The sequence below is a fragment of the Homalodisca vitripennis genome, chromosome 1 (assembly GCF_021130785.1).
Source record: "Homalodisca vitripennis isolate AUS2020 chromosome 1, UT_GWSS_2.1, whole genome shotgun sequence".
NCBI classification, from domain to species: domain Eukaryota; kingdom Metazoa; phylum Arthropoda; class Insecta; order Hemiptera; family Cicadellidae; genus Homalodisca; species Homalodisca vitripennis.
The window spans coordinates 107,315,475-107,333,597 of NC_060207.1; the positions used below are offsets into that span (position 1 = coordinate 107,315,475).

Genomic DNA, 18,123 nt, shown 5'->3' on the forward strand with positions numbered 1-18,123 from the left:
TTAGCATATTAGAATTACTTGTCGATTCAAGCAACAATATTGCAAGAACAAAGAGAATCCCTGCCTGACCTGTCTCACGAATTCTAAGAGTAATTGATGGACACTGTTTCAAGAAATTTGTAGAAAACTGGGACGGTAAATTAGGTGTTTGATGTGTCACAAAAGCGTGGAACTGCTCGGAGTGTTTTGTGGGCAGAGACCCTCGTTATGGGGCAGCGACAGCTGTGGTTATCCATTATGTCAAATGTCTGTTGCCGACGATTTACCGGTAATCCTATTACAGAGATAATCTGAGCTAAACCCCCATTCAGCGCAGGCCTAGCCGGTTTAAGTATTTGACTTTTTTCAAAAAGATAGTTGAAACTACTGTTAGAAGTCTACACAGCCTGTCATAAGTACATCTCAGGTAAAACTACGGTTTTGCCCCTTGTGCTTTAAAATAATACCTTCTATAGCAATAATATAAAGATACCTGTATAGTTTTAAATTATAACATTAGACAGTATCAGCAACGACCCAACAATCGGTCCATATTATACTAAACTGTTTGAACTTAGTATTTTTGCAATGCATGACTTTTTGTTGAAAGCAAAGATGTTTTGAAAGCCTATTCGAATAATCCCCATTTAAGGTAGATTTCATAGAAATCTGCATAATGCGAACACTTGCATAACGAAAATAGGAAAAGGTTTTCCATTTTCACGGGTCACTGCTTCGAAAACATAAACCCCCATGATTAATAAATACGTGTACTATGTTCTTATGCAATATACCCATCACGGGTTTATGAGCAAGGTAAGATCCATAATTGATATATATCTAATTGATACAATCTTATTCAATGTATGCCTTGAATAAGTTCGGAAACTATTAACATCTAACTAAAAGTTTCAATTTGGGACCCGTTATACGTTTTCAAAAACATTATCTCGACTCTTTCAAAACCTATCGATTAGGAAAGAATGGTTTTTTTAGACATTAAACCATTTTAAAAAGCCTTTGCAATAACACATTTTTTATATCTCTTAAGGCTCTTAAATGAATACGTTCACAAACGTAATTTCTAATTGATTGCAACAATCAAATGTCCCCATTTTTAGAAACCACTGATTGTACAATCTACACAAATGAGGTCATGAAACAGTTAGCTGAACTTATATATTTCGTGAATGTTTAATTAGACTTTTGTGCATTGTAAAAGACAGGCTATGCTTATTACTATTCAAGATTATAAAGTTTCTAAATATTTGGAAGTATTATATAAATTAATATTAGATTAATTTTATATTGACCTGTAAAGAGTCGTATAAATTAACCTTCTAATATAACAACCCACCATCTGTTTCATATTTCGAAAAGGCAGCCTTACATGAAATCTATCTTTCCCCAACTGTGCTGTAAGAAACATTTAAATTATGAAATATGTAACAAATTGTCTTTATGGTTTGGTAATAATTTATTTGATTTTACTTAATACACACAGTCAGTAATATAAACTGCAATGTTTGAAGACAAAATATGAGGAACAAATAAGGAAAGGCAGAGAGTACAGGTAAGGCTGGTATACACCATGTTGAAGTTTACCTTATCAATTCACAAGATTTGTACGGTTGGGTAGACGAAATTATGAGCCTTCTCAGGTCTCGCAGTGTCATATTCTTCCATTTGTTGAGTTTCATGAGGATATCTCGGAAAACTGTATTCGTGACTTTCCCAAACTTGTATGTGAGCACCAAAATTACCAAATACGCCCGCTCCGAGACGAACAAATCCCAAGTGATTGTGCAATACGGGAAAACTTTGATGTAAGAATGCCGTTCTGATGTTTCAAAATCCTCTTCCAAAATAATGGTTAACAACAACAACACAAACAATTAAATGGAATGACACTTTCTGTAAAAATTTAAATTAAAAATCAAAATTAGAATGAATCGTACCATGTTTCAACATTATTTCTGGTGTTTACTATTTCTTCATATCGAAAATAAATTTCTGAAATTGTAGAACAAAACTGTTCTCGTGTTTAAATTGTGATCTTCAGGTTAATTTTTATCTTCGTTGACTGACATTGATTAACTACGATATATATGTATGTCTGGTAGTTACTTTTAAGCGTATTATGCTAAAAAATATGAGCCCAGAAAACGATTTGTATTGTTAACACTTGTGTGTGTCCCTTCTATTTCAAACTCCCTCCCACACCTACCCACCCTACTAAACGCTATTCATTTCTTAGAGGAAACTCCTGTATCGATATCACGAAAAACTAGGTTGTACAATCCAAATTGGCTCAAGTCTCCCGGACTAAATTTAACCGGAGTCCATCCGATTGTTTGTTTACGCGCAGTGTTTACTCGTGAGCGACTGGCCACGCTGACTGTTCCCCGTCAGGAGTGAGCTGAGGACGTTGCTGACGTAATGAGCTAACCACATCTGCAGCGTTGAGTGTGTAATATTTTCAGGCAACATGAATCAGGCTTCTCAAAGAAGGCAGTTACCCGCAGTCTTCTTCATTGCTTTACAAATTCTCTTAATTTTGATAATTGCTGCCTTAAATCAAAGGTGACCTGACCGTGTTTGTAACGATTAAATTTTCTGCAGTAATTGAATGCAATTTATTTATTGGTGAGACAAATTGAACGCTAACTGTTGATCTGAAATATTCAGAGTAAATTGAATATCCATTTTGAAAACAATATGAGTCCAATCTACAGAGAAAAGTCTGCAGGATTATAACATTTGTCGTAACAGTTTTTGGCATGGAAATCAATAAAAAATATGGATAAATCGATTTAAACGCAGTTAATTGATGGAAATAAGGCTTTGGATTATGTTGGTAGCCTATTTGAGAAAAACTACAAAACGCACATAAAAACTAAACAAAAACCAAAGAGTATTGATATAACGAAAGCTGACTGACTACTCGTGAATTCGAGGTGGTGACAAAAGTCGGAGAGTTAGGCTTACAACTAAAGATAGAACATGTGAATTTGTTAAAAGGAGTATGTACTTCACAAAACATCATGTGTATCCCAACAAATGATCAGGAGTAAAAGATTGTTCCTTAAAAATGTTGGTCATTATCCTTTAAATTAAAAATAGAAAGTAGTTTTCATTCATTAATTATAACATTACTCATGTTTTAATTATCTATCTTCACACGTTAAAAGAAGTAATGACAGAAGAATGGTGGCTATGTAAATACGTTGTAGTATGTTTTAATTTTACTGCGGCAGTTACTGTAAAATCCTCTTACATACACTTTCACGCACATTCTTATTACTTACTGGAATGTTTGTTCACCAAAAAGAATGTTTTGAGCATTTTATCAATACTATCTTTTGTCTTCATGATTCTGAAAATCTTAAAAAGTAAAAAGAAAACAACGGAATTCATAAGTACCCAGGACAATTTTATACTTTGTGAATGCTTTTAGACAGCCAGTCCAAACGGCGTTTTCAGTTATTTAAGTTGTAAGTTTATGGAATGTTCATTAAAGTAGTCAATCTAGAAAAATTTTATTTATTTAATTCGAATATAAAACAATTTCCTCGTCCTATTAATAAACATAAAACTAACATGAATAATCTCGTTTAAACGCGGATTATTGAATAAAATGGATATGGTACCAAATGTGCACTGTGAATCTTTGAGGAAGTAACATAACTGTAAGTATCTGTAGTTCCGGCACATGCTCCACAATGGTCTAGAACTACAAAATCAGCATCCATGGAAGGTTCCAGATTTATTCATGCAGGTAAATGCGTGGAAGACTGGATCACATCATTCCGCATCCACCGATTCTGTTACAGCGAAGATTTCAGATTGACTCTAATGAAATGTTGGGTCGTATAATTTATACTGTCTAATTTTGTCTAAGAGTTGGATGTCAGAGGGGCTAATCACTTCAACACATGTGATGTGAAAATGAATGAAGCGACTGTTCCTGGCTCGAACGTCGGAACTGTGGTGTGTAGACCGTCCACTTCATCCTGCCAGATGTCGTTTGATTACATCATCCGTGCCGCAGTGCTGTGCTAGGCTTGCCTTGGAACATGACAACATCTGATCAATGTCGGCCATCTGTACCTTAAGAAGGCAGAATCAAATAATTCCTATTTCTTATCCAAACAAACCATCTGCCAATCTGAGATTTGTAATTAAATTCCTACAATGATTATGATAAATTAGATGTTTGAAGAAATTATCAGTTCATGTTTGAATAATTAATAATAATGATCACTTTTTATTTAAGTAGAGAAAGTTAGAACTAAATGGTTTATTTTCCTCCCTGATCTTTCGTTTTAATAATTATACAATTCTTTATTAATAAAAATCTATAAATTTATAAAATCTTAAGAGTTTTTATTTCTTTCATAGTATATAAATTCAAGTTTTTATGCTTTAAACTACAATAAAAGGAAAACACATGCAATATATCAGTTTATTAATTTATTATTAATAATTTCCTATGAAATAAGGTTACATTTAAATGCACAATCACATCTCAATTGATAAGTACGTTTTTGATCAACCACATTTAAGATTAGGAAGATCATAGATGATCTGTGTTGCAGAGGTGTTTTTTATAATTTTTCTTGTGTTTTTTTAATGTTTTTCTCTTTCTCTGTCCTTATAATTACAGTCTAATATTGATTATAGTCTAATATCTCTATCTCCTTACTTTCTTGTTTTAAACCGTTTTATCATTAAATTTATGTTCTTTTTTCCTGTATTTCCAACTTCTCTGTTTCTTTCTCATTAAGTTTAAATTCCTTTGATTCTTTCTCTTTGGCTTTAGCTCAACCTCTTATTATTTTTTCTTGATTTGTTATGAACCACTTTTTGTTCCTTATTGTCTCCCTTGCCCCCCTGACAAACACTCAAGATTATTGCTCAGAAATAGATGTTATATTTACTGAATGTTCTGTGTTGCAGATTTGGTAGTGGCAGCCCTGCAGGGATGGGTGACTGCCTCAGGATTCCGCCGATGCACCTACAGTAAAGAGCTAAAGATGATGGGTGCCAATTGTTATGAGCTCAACTTCGAGGAGATCCCTAAGACTCTCAATAAAGACATTGAGGTGAGGCTAAGAAACAGAATTTTTATTTTATTAATAAATACAACTACTTTAAACTTCTTTCTAATTGCTTCAAGAATTTCCATGGATTTTGAACCATATGAAATATTCTTGGAACTGTAATTCTTTTAAACCTCAGTAACCCAATGTAAGCAAACCTTAAAGTCGATAATAACTATATATCTAGAAATTCATATTTTGCGTCATAAGTTTTAATACATTCCCCTGAGTAGGGCACTTAATAGCACACTTTAAGTAAAACAATCTCTCGTCATAGGAGGAAAACTTATTAAAGTCATCAAACTTTCTAACTGATTCTTTTCAATACAAATTTATTTGGCTATCAAAACTTTGTTGAATTATTTTTATTTGCCTATAGAGTCTGTCATTTTAAAACCTGCCTTCTTTAATCAACAAAACCTTTATTTATCCAATTAGATATTCTAAACTACTTAGCCATGTGTCTTAGATAAAATTAACTTTCTTGCATATATTCAGACGTGTAATGTAGCCTATAATGTTTTCATGCTATTTTCTGTAGCAGGTACTGATGTTATTATTCAACATCTCACAGTCTAGCAGAAAAGACGATGTAAGGAAGGAACTTTTCCTCCAACTGTGTTGGAAACTTTTCCTAGTATTGGACTAATGGATTCTGTTAAGCTTGGAACACACTCTTTAAATTTATTGTAAAAAAATAATATTTTTAGAAGATAATAACACTTTTAACCATTCTTTCTTTAAAATAGATTGTTATGTTTGATTTGAAAGGAAAACAGGATTTCTGACATTTGCCACAATTATTCATTATAAGGATACACCACAGTTTGAGGATTCGAATCTATCCTTTTCTTCTGTAAAAAGACTATAAGGTTTAAACAAGCACATGCACGCAAAGAAATCACGAAAGTAAAGAAAGTTAACAGCAGAGTAACTATCCTTGTAACACATAAAAATCCAGTTAACAAAATAAATTTCTATTTTTAACACATTTCACTAAATACTTTCAATTATTTCAAAAAAATCATTTGTTTATTGATTGAAAAACCTAAACATAATGGATGTAAAGAAATATTATTAGTTAGAAAGTAATATTATCGGAGTGAAGCTCATTTAATCAGTTTATATGTCACTTCTGACTGTATTCATAGTGTTTCTGCATTCTACAACTTCAGTCTGTGATAATGTATCTTATACAGGCTGGCATGGATCTAAACTCTGTTGTGTGAGCTGTTAGTGAAGGGGAAGAACAACACCATTCCCCTACTTTGAGATTGAAGTTGTTAAACCAGAGGGACAAAACTAAAGGTCAAGATTTCTAAGCTAGGCAACTGAGGGGTTTTAAGAATTTCATAGTGCCATGCCACATGTTTTATGTGGTTAAAACTGTTGTAACATACTTTTATCAAATTTATGGAAAGAATCCTTACCATCTCCAGGATAATACCTTCGTTACCTTTCCTCATTTTTTTATATTCTAGAAGTTGTTAAGTATAATGTAGAGGCTAGTTGTGGTGTATGTAGTTTTTGTCTAGAATATAAATTAATAATAATAAATTCAGTTTGCCTCCACCTCCAGCATGGAATAGGAGTTAAATATGTTTAGAACCTTTCCAAAGTGTTAAGCTGTGTATAATTTTAAAGAACTTTTTGAGACCAGAACAATTGTTTGAGAACTTACAATTTTAATCTAAATAAAAAATATAATTGTTTAAGGTTTTTAAATGTAACTTATTTATAATTATATACGCTATATTATTTTGTATACATAGCTCATCAATAAATAGTATACAAATTATTGTGTTACAATCAGGGTTTGCTAACAGTTATATTTGGGATGAGTACAAAACAAATAAATTTGTTTTGTATTAAACGTAGGTTCTTTGCCTAAATTGTTTTTACCAAAAAACTTACTATCTCTAGTATTCACTATATCCGTTTAAACAATTTTCAAAACATGCTCTTGGAGATAAGTGTTTTATTTCATATAAAATAAAATGCAGGCTAACTGCCTTGTACACTACATAACTTTTTTAAAACCAAATACAACACTTTGTGTCTTTTATCATCAACTTAGAGACATTCAGCCCTTTCTTTATGTAGAGGGTTATGACTGACCCTAGTTTTTAGCAGACAACCTTTATTTATTGTAGTCCTAAATAATAATAACTATTGAAATAAAGATATATACTTTTTATCTCTCATAAGTACTTACATTCTACTGTTTCTTAAATGGACATCAGTTTTGGACAATAAAAAAATTCTTAGTTCTGAGGTAGTTTTGGTTATATTCCTCATAAACATAAGTTTAAAATTTAGTATATAGGCTAAGTAAAAATCAGACTACACAATATATCCATCCAAAACCTTATTTTAGAATGGTCCTCCTCCCTTCCTATAGAGTCTTTCTTGTCTGTGATAATACATTAATTTCTGAAAGTATAAATATCCAATCTCAACTACCCATCCTTTATCTTATTCTTTTATATGATTTTACAATTTATCTCTTATTTTATAGTGACCTTGTCATTATGATCATTATTTGAGAGAACAATTATTTTAACACTGGTAATGTTAATATTGCATTGTTTGTCGATATGGTACAGAATTAATGATGAATATTGATGATAGTTTATTATCAATCAGTAATATTAGTTCAAAAGAATAGGCTGGTAGTATAGTTTTCTAGAATAATAAAAAAAACATATCTGTTTTAGCACAAACAAACAATGTGAGTGTTAACATAGTGTTTTTCATTTGAGTAGAGTCAACAGTCTCCTCATCCATGAAAACATGTTTGTTTCTATTGTAGAAGTTATGATCCTTGAATAAACCTCTGGGCAAGGGAAAAGCATTCCAGCCTGTCAGGTACTGTTGTATCATAGCTTCTCTAACACACAGTATACTTTTCTTGGAAAGGTTCTAGATATAGACACAGATATAAACTAAGCTGGGCAGAGTGTATTATTGGTTGTGCCATTTATTACGGCTGCTTAGGCTTAGTGGGTACCAACACTAAGCTATGCACTTAGGCTCCCTTGGGAAAAAACTTACGTTGAGCAAAGGAGTAGATACTCTACCTAGTAAAGCTGTTTCAACATTGTTTTGTCTTTTCAGACACAGATAGGCAGCAGATTCCAGATGTCACTGAGTTGCTGCGAACTCAGTTCAAGTTTGTGATAAGCTTTCCTATAATCCTTAACCTGCTCCTGAGTTATAATGAGGTGGAAATTTACGAACTGTAAAAGTTGTAAATCATCTTATGCACTTGTGATCATTTTTTAAGAAAATCACCATCTTGTGTCGATATATATCGATAGGAAAACCATCTAAGCCTTTTTAAAAAGATAACTGACGTGACACTCAAAGAGGATCATTATTAACCCATTATTCTTGTATCATGTAATAATATGAGACAGCTGTTATGCAGTCAAATTTGTCTCATAAAGATTTATGTTCTATCAATAACTTATTAAATTTTGTATTTGTTCATTTTGAAAATTAATACAAGAATAAACAAAAATAATAAGCAGAAAATATTAAGAACACAAGCATGATTAGTTTAGTATTGACTTATTTTGTTATTTAAAACTTATAATACTCTTTTTGGGTTATTAATAATTTAATATTTAACACAGTGTCATCTTTATATGCAGAGAATTCAACTTTAGATACAATGAAGACACATGTGCAGAACATTCATTACATTAACAAATATATTTCATAACATTCAAAACATTAACTTTTATGAGTCTAGAATTTCTGATGTTAAGAAAAGTACTTTTCTAATTACTTTTATAAGTTTTTATATCAAAGTACATTTTTGTCTATTTTGTAATGATTAAAAATCACAATTTTTTGGCAAAACATGTATTTTAATGAATTTATAATCAAACACTCACTGACTAATTTTTGAATGGAATAGCTCTGTGTCAATATGCTGCGAAAACAATGATACAGCAATGGGTGGATAATAGTTCGGCAGTCAAGGACAAATGTTCTGTTTATAATAGTAAATTCCTTTTCTAGTTTCTGTATATGGGGAAGAATCGGATCCGTACACTGACCAACTCTAGCCTCCAAGAGTACACCTCTCTGCGGTACCTCTATCTGGGGGACAACTTCATACAAAAGATAGAGACTGGAGCCTTCTCTGAGCTGGAGGATTTAGAGGTTTTGGATCTCAGTCGCAATGCACTCATCAGCCTACCCACAGACCTTCCTCTACCTCTGCGCAAACTGTACCTTGCTGACAACCAGTTTTTGCGTAACCTCAGTCTCTCTGCAGCTTTCAATCTCAACTTCCTCAACATCGCCAAGTGTGACCTCAAGAAAATCCCAGCCATCGGCATGCTTCCAAATCTTCAGGTATATCTGATACCCCTAAGTTCATGAATTATGTTACATGCAATATTTATCGTAAATACTTTCAGAGTAATCAGCAATTCAATCGCCTACTATCACTTTTGTAATTCAAGTTTGTGATAAATCCAACTTTACAATAGCACTGCTTAGAAAATTTGCATTTAAAACTTGTTTTTACTATATCTTATAACAAAAATTTAAATTATGGTTGATACAAATATGTTTTATTGCTAATTTGGTTTTGATGTGTTTCAAGATGATTTATAGTTTTCATTCTGTCATACCTAGTTGCATAACTTAGCAAAGAATTTAGATTACAAATTATTGGTAAATGGATTAGGTGTAGATTTTTATTAGACAACATTTTTTCACAGAAAATTTCAATATGCTAAGAGCTTTCATAAACACAAGGTCTCATATTCGACCAACAGAGATTTTAATTGATGCCACAAGTCATCAATCACTTCCTATTATTAAAATATCTAGAGGCACTAATCATACTAGGGTTTATATTCTCACACTAATTATTGTAGGGGAGAGTTGTTGAACAAAACTTCCATCAGATAGTAATAAATTGGACACCATCTAAGAGTTTCTTCAGTTGATGATATTCCACTTCTTAATAGCTAATTGTAGGCAGCCCCTTTTTCGAAGAATACATGAAACAAATAAACTAAATATTCTCTTAACATTTGGTTCATGCATAATTCAATTCAACAAGAGATCAACTAAAAGTGAATTTGATGGATTTGGATGGATTTCATTTAAAATACTAAACATTTAAAAATGTTTAGTATGCTGACATAATGTCACCAATTAAAATAAACTCTAGTAAAAAAACTCCTCTCTTTGTACATGTTTAAAGAGAGACTTCCCTTTCATCTACCTATTTTTGTAAATGAAATTCTGTTCAGTTACTGAAATGAATTATGTAAGATGTAGAATATATTTAATATGAGGGGACTGATGGGGGTACGTAAGCTGGACCAGTGCAAAACATTAATTTTATTTATTAATATTATCGCATTAAAATATTACCAATTCTACATTAATCGTATATTTTTCAACTTATCTCAGGTGATGATATATTTATCACTAGCAGAACAGAAGATTAAATTTATTATCTTTGGCTGCACACATAACATAATGTTTATTCAAAAAGTGCTGTTCAAGTTATTTTTAAGTTCTGCATAATGTAACAACATAAGTACAGAAAAAAAACAGACTCTCAGACAGAAACATGATCATTTGCAGGTGCTGAATGTTAGTGACAACCCCCTGCAGAGTGTGACTCCGGCTGACCTGGCGCCCCTGTGTCGGCTGGAGGTTCTCCACCTGCCGCCATCACTGTACAGCCAGATGGATGACGAGACGCTGTGTCAATGTCATCGCCTCCTCACTTGGACCACTCAGCGATACATCAAACTTCCCGCCTTCAACTGCACCCCTCTCAGTAAGTCCTAGCACATAATAGATGTAACCTCATGATAGTGTCCAGGAGAACATCATTCTCCACCCTGGGGGAAGGCGACTGCAGGACTACTCATTCTCAGCCCAGATGCATTCTCCACCTTTTTCATGTCCAGAGACACTCTCTCCAGGAACCTAACAAACATTCACACTGTTGATTCTGCCAAGGGAATAAATGATTTGATAACAATTCCAGACAAGTTTGGAATTTAACACACAAGAGTCTAACACCTGCAATGCTGCCTGCCTATCTTTTAAAATGCTAATCGTTCTACTCCTATACTGCCGACAAAGATTCTCATAAGCATATTCCATAATAGTTGTTACTTCTGCCTAGAAAATTGCGGGATAAGGATCCATAGGGCCATAGGGACCACCAGCTCCCTGCATGATCTCACTCCCTCAATCTAGTCTATTGCGGGAATGACTCTTACAGTTTGTGGAGTCCTTAAGAGTAGAAAGTTAAAAGCCCTAGCCTAGACATGAGGGCATGCCACCCCTGCTCGCTGTAACTGGGGAGGCTGGTATAGAGCTGGCTTCTACTTCTTCCAAGGGGACATGAAAGATTAATGTTCAAAATCCTTCCTTAAGGATCTCAATCTTACCCCAATCTTATCTATCCAGAATATTTGATCACTCTGGGAGCAGTCCAAAGGTCATTATAGGGCTAGATGCAATTTCTCAGCTTCTTGTCCTAAGAAAACAACACCAAGATAACAATGTATTATTTTACAAGTCTTACCAAACCTATTTCTCCAGAAAATAAATACTTTTTATTATAAATAGAGGACAATTATTGATTACTGTCTAGTTATAAATAAATCGAAGGAATACATAAAAACAGAGTTTCTAGTGATCTGTTACTTGCATAACCTTTTAGCTATAAAGAAAACTAATTGAAGTGGGTGAGTATGAGCATGCCCAGATTTTGCAGTTGTGCGCCCCTGTGCCATCAATTCCCCCCATTCATTTACACTCCTTTCCAAAGGAGTAGCCGAGATCAACAAACAACTGATACTTCTCAACTGGGACTTCTTTGGTGCTCCAGGCTTGTACAAGCATATCTTGAAAGTGATCATGCTCCCTTATACATTGACGGATTCCTTTGAAAAAGGTATCGTTGGAATTGGTATAAAAATTACTCATTGGTATTAAAATAGTTCATATCCTATGCATTTTTTATAACTATACAGGTTTTTATTTTAAAAAAGGCCTACCAAAGTTTAATACAATTCTCAAGTTTCATAACTCAAAAGGTATGTTTTTTTTATTAAAAAAACACCTACAGATAGACGGTAAACTAAAGGATTTAGGACATATCTTCATATGAACTTTTTTGTTCACTTTTATATAAATCCCAAAGTATTGAAACACTTTTACTGAACATTGTGTATAATTAACTGTAATTAAAATATTATATTATTATACTTTTAACTATCTTTTTAACAATAATTATTTTTGCTGAAAAATACTAATTATTTAAAAATTATGTTTCAGATTCAAATTGATGGCTTCATGTACAAACCGATAATGACTATAAACTATATAACATTCACTTATACTAATGAGAAGTACCATACATGAATCAGTAGCAAATTTAAACATTGGTACTCAATTTACTACCTATTTAATATTCAAAAAGATTTTGAGTGAAATTATTATGTTAGCATTTATCTCAAGCTAAGAAAGTTTTTCTTTTTCTCTTTACCAATGTTACCAAATAATACTCTGTCCTATCCCATCATAAGCTTTTTCGATAAACAAACTCACAGAGTGAAGAAATATACATTTTACTTAAATAATAATAACAAAGATATAAGGAAAGTGAAAGATCACTAATAAAATTAATATATAACCTCATTTTTAATGTCATTAAGTGGTCAATGTGACTGCAAAGTGAATTTGTTATACACTCTGTTTATAATTTTCAACTATTTATTCGCATACTGGACATAACATTCTTATCTAGTAGCCACTCTTTTAGTTATAATATTTCAATTTATTGTTTTTGCAAACTTCTTTGTTATACAATTTTTATCTATAATTAATTTTTCATTGTTTTTGTTTTAAAATGTTGTCTTTATCATATGAAATACGTTAATACTAGTAGAAATGAATACTAGTAGAAATGATTAAGCTTTTACATTATAAACCGTACCCTACCATTTTTTCAGAGTGATGAAATTGATATGTCTCTTGAAGGATGATGGATTTTTTGTTTTAGTAAAAAAAAACAAATCCAATCATATAAGTGCTACGTGCCCCACGTTTGTGTACCATTCTGCTACGTTCCAGGTCCCAAGTTGGCTGTGCGATTTTGCTATGTTCCAGGCCCCCGTTTGTTGTCCCAATTTTCTCACAATCAAAGTGTTCAAAGTGTGCTGCCCCTCATTGGTTATGCGACTTGCTTCGTGTTGGCTAACTCATATTATTCCAAGTTGATATTTAAATAACGATCAAACTTCAACGTCTGTGGTGTTGTTGAAAGTGTAGTTTGTAATAATGAAAGTAGGCTACACGTTATATATATCACTAGCACTGGGTCTATATTATCTCAGGTTTTTTAAGTAGGTTGAATAATGGTTCAAACTTAATATTACTCTATTGAAAGTTCTGATCAATATGATTGTTTATATCATAATAAAGTTCACAAAATATTCACTGTTCTTATCAATCACTTTGAATCAAATAAGTTTTGAAAGTAATATTCTTTAATTTAAAGCTTATTATCTTACTTACCACATTTCTTTGTAGATGGGATACTCAATGAAAGACAAAGCAAATGACTTTGACGTCAATTTATTTTATATTATACTGTCTAATTCTACTCACTTTGCTTTGATTTTTGTTCACTAACACAACATCCCATCCCTAATTACAACTTCAATGCACTATTGTACAGTTTCAAATTTCATCACTACTGTACTAGGAGGATCTATATGAGTAGACGTCCTTACTGCTTCAAGTCCAGACAGAGAAGAAGGATTCTCTGTATAAATCTACGCATATCGGTTCACACAATGTTCATCCCCTCTCCTGTTCAAATCAGCGTCTTCACGATTGAATATAATTGGATTCTTTTCTTATAATTGTCGAAATTTATCACGTTCACTATAATTGATCAATTTAAGTCTCTCTATTTTCTTTTATTATTTTTCTAAAGCTTTTTTATTTAAATTTGTAGCAACATGTGCTTTCTGACTTCATCAATACGCAAGTCATTTTATCCCACAATTGGCTTTTCTGCGTAATTTTATTTAGTACTTTTGTAAAACACGAATTTTGGTTATGTATAACTCATTTTAATTAATTAAATTTGTTCCCGTATAAAGTTTAATATATTTCTCCATTATTAATTAAATAAATCTCAATTCCAACAACATGTGATTCACTGACGTCACAGTCTGCCGATTCACTGACGTCACAGCCTGCCAATTCCCCGCGAATATTCAAATGTTGTAATTTGACCTGTCACATAAGTTTTTCTTTTTGTATTCTATTTAATGTTCAGATGATTACATTTGTACTGTCTAACCTTAAAACATAAACGGTTTTGTGTATAATTTAATAATTAAGTTATTAAATTCAGATATTTTATTGTTTCCAATCTAAAGTACGATATTAATACTTCCTAAACAAAAGTATATACAGTATTATAATCATTGATCACAAAGATGATTATTTGTAGGGGATCCAGATGCAGCAGGCTGCGACACAGACCTCAGTGAAGAGATTAAGATGTACAAATCCTGTCTGGTTGCCACCCCTGCAACCACTACCCGCCACCTGCTGCTGGCAGTTCTAGCAGGTGCTTTGCTTCTGGCAGTTGTCGTCATCGTCTGCTGGTGGCGAAAGGGTCGCACGAAAAAGAACTCGGTCCAAGATCAAAAGAGGACAGATAAGAACACCAAAGTAGCTGACACCCTGATCACATGATCCTTCATTGTTGTATTCCTAGTTCCTACTTTAACTTGGTGTAAACATTTTATACTCCTTTCCTCCTTCAATTACATAACATTAGAAGAGAAGTCAACTTTGATACACTGATACTACTGTGTGGTTGTGAACCTTAATGAAAGTTTATAGCAATTGTGACTAAAATTGTCTAGAGTACCACAAATAATGTTACAATGAGATAATGTTATGCCTTGAGAGTTGAACTATACGAGTTTTTATGAGAAAAAAAACTTCGCTGATTAATTGCAGTCTCTAGCATCTACAGTATTTATTTTGTTATTAAACAGTATTTTGTCTAAACCAATATTACTTCTCTTCTAATATTTTGTTTAAACATTTTGAGTACAAACTCTTGTACTTAAGCAAGTTTTTAGACTGATGAAATCCAACTTGTACTTAAACTTGTGCATTTATTTACTTTTTACATTGTATGTGTATTAAAGAAAAATATACAATTTTTCTATGATTTTTTGTGCATAAGCCTTTAACAGAACATAAATCATGGTCTCTGTTTCATTAAGTAGAATACAATTATTGTATATATACATATAGTAGATAGAAATAGTCTTTGTTGTTATTTTTTAACCTGTATGTGCATTATTAACATTAATAATGGAAATGTCCTGTTCTAAACAGGACTTAATTATTGATGTTTAAAAAACTTGTGATAACATTCCGTATGATATTCCTGGGTTATTGTCTTCAAAATGGTTATGGCTGTGTATTTTAATATTTTTAAATTTCCTAATACCTAAAAGATTCTAATTTTTAAAGTTTTTTCATCCTTATGTATTAATTAGTGTATAACTCTTCATCCTTAATGGATATAAAACAGAATCGTTTAAAATCTTTAACCACTTAACTAAAAATCTAATGTATTTTCGAAATTAAAGTACTGCAAAACTTACAAATATGTTTTTTTATGTTAAATTGCTAAAACAAAGTAAATGTCATTCACCTTAATTTTTTCATTTACTATGTACACTAAGTATGGTCTTACATAAAGACAGGTCAATATTCAATACTTATAGTGTATATGATAGTTTTGAGATGATAGTGCAATTATTTTTTTTAATTAAAGTTCCCCAATCAGTCATTTACATTTTTGTACAATTACAAGTTAATTAAAAGAAACATTAAATTTTCATTGGATTTAGTTTTGTATTATAATAAATAAATAAAAAGCATGAGTTTTTAAAACTATTAAAGAAATGTAAATAATGCAGGATTACCTTTTCAATGTATGTAATAATACTACAATAAAAATCTTAATTTGTATTATCTTTATTATCATTAAAGATTAATAGAAATTATATAGGAACATAATTAATTTGGGTGAACTTTTTATGTATTCTTCGTTTTTAATAAAAATGTTTGCATTTCTTGTTTTTGTTACCAAGCAACTTAAGACTAAATATTTTTCAAATGTAAATTTGTTTTATCTAAGAATCTTGTAAATTTTTAGGAAACTGCACCAAAGTTTTAGGGATTTTTGGAAATTCAAAGCCCGCAAAGCACACAAATCCATTACTTTGTATCACATAACAACCTTAATACTGATATAAAATAATACCAACAGTATTTGAAACAAATAATTTTCCTCTAAATTAATGATAACTCCACAGGTGGAGTTATTATTCTTGTTGACAATTATTGTTGTTAAACATAACTGTAAATATTCGTACATAATAGTTTTATGAATACAATATTTATCTTATTTTAAGTTATTTTACTTGGTCTACCTCTTCCAGCCAAATCAGGTTATCATAACTACATTATTGTTTTTTGTAATTGGGAAACAATCTCTAACTTAAACTAATCAATAGTAATGGGAATAATTATCTGTGATGTAGTGGTAGCTTGCTCACCTGGCAAGTGAGAGATCCGGGCTCGAGGCTCGGTGGAGCAGGTACGTTTTTGATAAAATTTTTATTGAAACTATATATATATAATATTATATATATATTATATATATATGTACATATGTACTGTATATGTATTATGTATATACAGAAAAGTATAATAAGTTAAATTGAAATCTGCCTGGTTGGCTGAGAGAGGGTTAATTTATATTTGTATGGTTTTGGAAGGGAGCTGAAGAGTTATCTTTGTTTGGATTTTATAATTTTATATTGGTGTGATTTTTATAGATTATTTCTTTAATCATTGTAACTGATTTAAAATAATTTTTCAACAATCATGTATGGCACAATCTTATCAAATAAACAAATAAATCTGTTACTGACAACAATTTGTACTATTATAGTATATTTTGGTAAATGATAAATGAAAAATATGTGACAGTTTGTCCTTATGACTAAAATCTTATGGAGAAAACATTTTGCATCTGGAACGTTTTGTATCGCTAACAACCAAATTTCCAATCATATATATATTTCTGATTTTTATTGTAAAACAGAACTCTCAGGGTATTGATGTTGAGTGAGTTCAATTTCTATCTTTGACTTAATGTATTGTGGAAAATACTTGCCTTGGACAATGCTTGTGCCATGGTTTCGCTGTGAGTGAAAACCCATTATGAATGGCTATAGTTAATGATATCCATCACTGTTTAAAACACTTTGTTTGCATCAGTGACCTCAACAAAAAGTTCTTCTTACTTAGGAGGCCTAACTATGTTAAATGAAAATTATGAGATTAAATAACACAAATCTTTTCATGAGCATGTAAGCATACATGTTCATTTTTTATGATATTGAACAAATATTCAATGTTGTGGGTGTTACTAAACGTTTAATTAGTAGTAATTTAATATTATTGTTTTATAATATTACAGCTCATATATAGGCCTACACACAAGCATGTTCACTTAAGGAAGAGCTATCGTGTTACAAATAAATTATTGCTATTATACTAAAAAAGATGCAGTTAGTTTTCTGCCCAAGCAAGCCTTTCTATATGAACTGATAAATTGGCAAAAGAGATATTTTTACTTGTTAAATCATTAATTTATTATGTAATAAGTCAAAATAAATAAGTTTCAGTTTTAATTAATGGTCTTTCTTTTATGAACCTGATTCTTTACCTGAACATAAGAGATGAAACCTGGAAAACACTTTGTATCTAGAATAAAATTTATCTCTAGATTTTAAAAAAATGATTGTAAATTATATGAAAAGGCTGTAAAAATATATGAAATGAACTAATTAATTGTTGTAGGAACCAACCCTTTTCAAATTATCACTGGATTAAAAAAATATAATCTCCAGGAGATTCCACAACGACTTAG

General features: G+C 31.5%; 1 protein-coding gene across 1 annotated transcript in view; it reads left to right on the top strand.

Moving 5' to 3' along the window:
• Positions 1–17,884, top strand: part of LOC124368814 (decorin) — a 58,325-nt gene extending 40,441 nt beyond the window's left edge. The window contains exons 2-5 of the mRNA XM_046826218.1: positions 4,939–5,084; positions 9,111–9,449; positions 10,701–10,899; positions 14,605–17,884. Coding sequence (XP_046682174.1) covers positions 4,939–5,084; positions 9,111–9,449; positions 10,701–10,899; positions 14,605–14,852 — 932 coding nt within the window. The 3' untranslated portion in view covers positions 14,853–17,884. The remainder of the gene's footprint in view (positions 1–4,938; positions 5,085–9,110; positions 9,450–10,700; positions 10,900–14,604) is intronic.
• The last annotated feature ends 239 nt before the right edge of the window (positions 17,885–18,123 follow it).